The sequence below is a fragment of the Neltuma alba genome, unplaced genomic scaffold (genome assembly GCF_004799145.2).
Source record: "Neltuma alba isolate B1F8T4 unplaced genomic scaffold, ASM479914v2 tig00012734_pilon, whole genome shotgun sequence".
Taxonomy (NCBI): Eukaryota; Viridiplantae; Streptophyta; class Magnoliopsida; order Fabales; family Fabaceae; genus Neltuma; species Neltuma alba.
This window is the reverse complement of record NW_021637154.1, coordinates 84,339-86,847: the sequence shown is the minus strand read 5'-3', so window position 1 is coordinate 86,847 and position 2,509 is coordinate 84,339. Positions and strand designations below refer to the sequence as shown.

The following is a 2,509-nucleotide window of genomic DNA, read 5'->3' as shown; positions in this document are numbered from 1 at the left end:
TGGTAAGACATGCAAGTGGATTAAGCTTTAAAATGCAAATAACATAATCAATATGACACATCCACGGATTCACCGATATACTAATGCTGTATTATATTCTCATCCAGAATGTACGAAGCATTTGAGACCAACCAAGAGGATCGAGGAAAATATGAGATCTTTGATAGAAATTCTAATAAAACCTTAAAACCACTATACAACATTAAGGGCAACTAGGGTTTCTGCCAGGACCGCCATAATAGAAGAAAGTGCCCAATCGACGAGAAGAGCCGGTTTGGATAGAATAACAGTTGGAATTATCAGAGTAAGGCGTAATGTTAGTAGGACGCACCAATTGATTTTTGCCATCAACAATTTTGATGTTGTTGAAATAGCTTTCTTTGCCATATCCTTCTCTAGGAAAATGCCCACTTCCCATTTGTGTTCTTGTGTGTTGTCCATTAGATTCTGAGTTTATTATTTCACCTCCCCACTCCATCAATGATGCACCATCAGAGAGGTGTGTGAATATGGATGAAGGCCAATATCCCATAACTTTGTCCGCTCCATATTGCATCCACCAGTCTCCATTGAGTTTATCCTTTTTATTGTCAGCATCAAATCATTAACAAGCTATACTATTCACAAGCTATATACTCCTCCGATCTTAAATGTAGAAGCTAGCATCGATTTGTTCTTAAAGATATAATACTCCAATTCACTGTCTCCAAAAGTCTCCAAACCGTCTCTATTAATAGCACTTATTAAGGGGATTTCCATTAGAGATAGTTTCTAATACAAATGATTAATTAAAGGGCATTTTAAGAAACTAACACATTTCTAATTGATAACTAACTTAATTAATTTTTTTTCAGTCTTTATAAATTATTTATCAAGGTCCTACTTTTAGGATCGGAGGAGTATATGAGCACATGATCCATAAAATATATTGAAAATGGTACCTTCCATATGAGGATCTTGATTTCATATTGGGATTTAGCATTCCCATAGGAAGATAATGGCCAGATTGTGGATCCTACAGCTACTCCGGCATTGAGTTGAACAAAGCCAGAGCATAGGAGATTATAGCATCCAGTATCTCTATATGAATCAGTCTGTTGCATTACAATAATAATTAAGACTGTGATCTGGACAAACAAAATGCAGGGTTGCGAATAAATTTGAACTTACAGTCCAATATGTGAATAGTCTGGTGCGATAATCTCCAAACAGTTCTGGACTCACCTAATTGTTTGAGTTTGAGAGAAATGGGGGATAATTAGATACAATTGATATATAGAGACATAACTGATAACAAGGAGAAATATCTAAACATGTTTAAGCATAAAATATTTAGTACCATCCAACCGGCTTCAATAGTGTTGAGATTTTGACTATCATCATTATTTACGACCCACATTTGAGAGATACTAAATTCATCGTTTTGTTGAACATTAGGCTTCCAAACGTTCATGGTTGCGCTCGCACCATAATATCTATCACCTCTCGTAAAAGCTATGGCATACTGAAAGGCAACAAAGCCATCAAAGCAACAAAAAATAGGGGGGAAATCATGAAATAAGCAAAACGAAACGTAAAAATAAAATCTTGTAGTTTATTTGATAGAGGCATAACATAAGTATACCTCATGGCCAACGTTCGGTGCTGTTGGAGGGATGTTCTTGAGATTCTTCTTTCCAAATTGTTGCACAGAACTTGCTCTCAATATGTCTTCTTCTCTTGTCCTTCTTATAGGAATGGTTCCCCCTGGACAAGTTCCATTTTGGTGCCATAGTTGAGGAATTGGTGCTGATTTTGAAGACACATTATTACTTTCTTCCATTATCGTCCCTTCTGGGTAAGAATTTGGCCTCATCTAAAGCCAAATGAGAAATAATTGATTGTATCTACCATCAAAATTCTGGATTAGAGGACTAGTAAAACACAAAAGGAAAGTATTCTTACCCGGATTTTGTGATTTTTAAGCTTTGGGTGATCAAAAGCCGGTTGTTTTAAAATATCAACACAATCGATTATATCTCCATCAGGACTCTGTATGTTTTAAGTACCCACCAAGTTCAAACACATAATTAAAAAGGAAAATAATGCTAGTTGATTGGCAATTGGCTCAATATATAGCATTGAAGTTGTTACACAAACACACCCACTCATACACACACACGCGGGCGCGCACACACCTGAATAGATTTAACAGCTGGTTTATTCAAATTCTTCAAAATCTGCTCAACCTCGAGCTTCTGAGTAGAACTAGCATTACTGGCTGGGACACCAATGAAGGAGTCTCGGCTTGCCATGGTGATATGTAATAAAGAAAACAAGAAGAAAGAATAAAATATCAATTTTGCCTTCCAAGTCCTCTCGTTTCCCAATTTTAACGCCATTAATTATTGAATGTAAGAAATAAGAAGGAAGAACAAAACGAGAATTCTCTAATGAATATACGAGAACCGTGTTTGCAAGAATTTATAGGATGCTTCGTATTACCCCTTTTTAAATGTTAGATTACCTT

General features: G+C 36.0%; 1 protein-coding gene across 1 annotated transcript; it reads right to left on the bottom strand.

Annotated features, from left to right (window-relative positions):
* Nucleotides 1-202: 202 nt before the first annotated feature.
* Nucleotides 203-2,294, bottom strand: LOC114730476 (uncharacterized). Its single transcript, XM_028917559.1, has 7 exons — nucleotides 2,178-2,294; nucleotides 1,945-2,031; nucleotides 1,625-1,855; nucleotides 1,340-1,504; nucleotides 1,171-1,224; nucleotides 942-1,094; nucleotides 203-580 (listed from the first exon to the last, which is right to left on the bottom strand). Exons 1-7 carry the CDS (start codon nucleotides 2,292-2,294, stop codon nucleotides 203-205), a joined length of 1,185 nt encoding a protein of 394 aa, XP_028773392.1.
* Nucleotides 2,295-2,509: the final 215 nt, after the last annotated feature.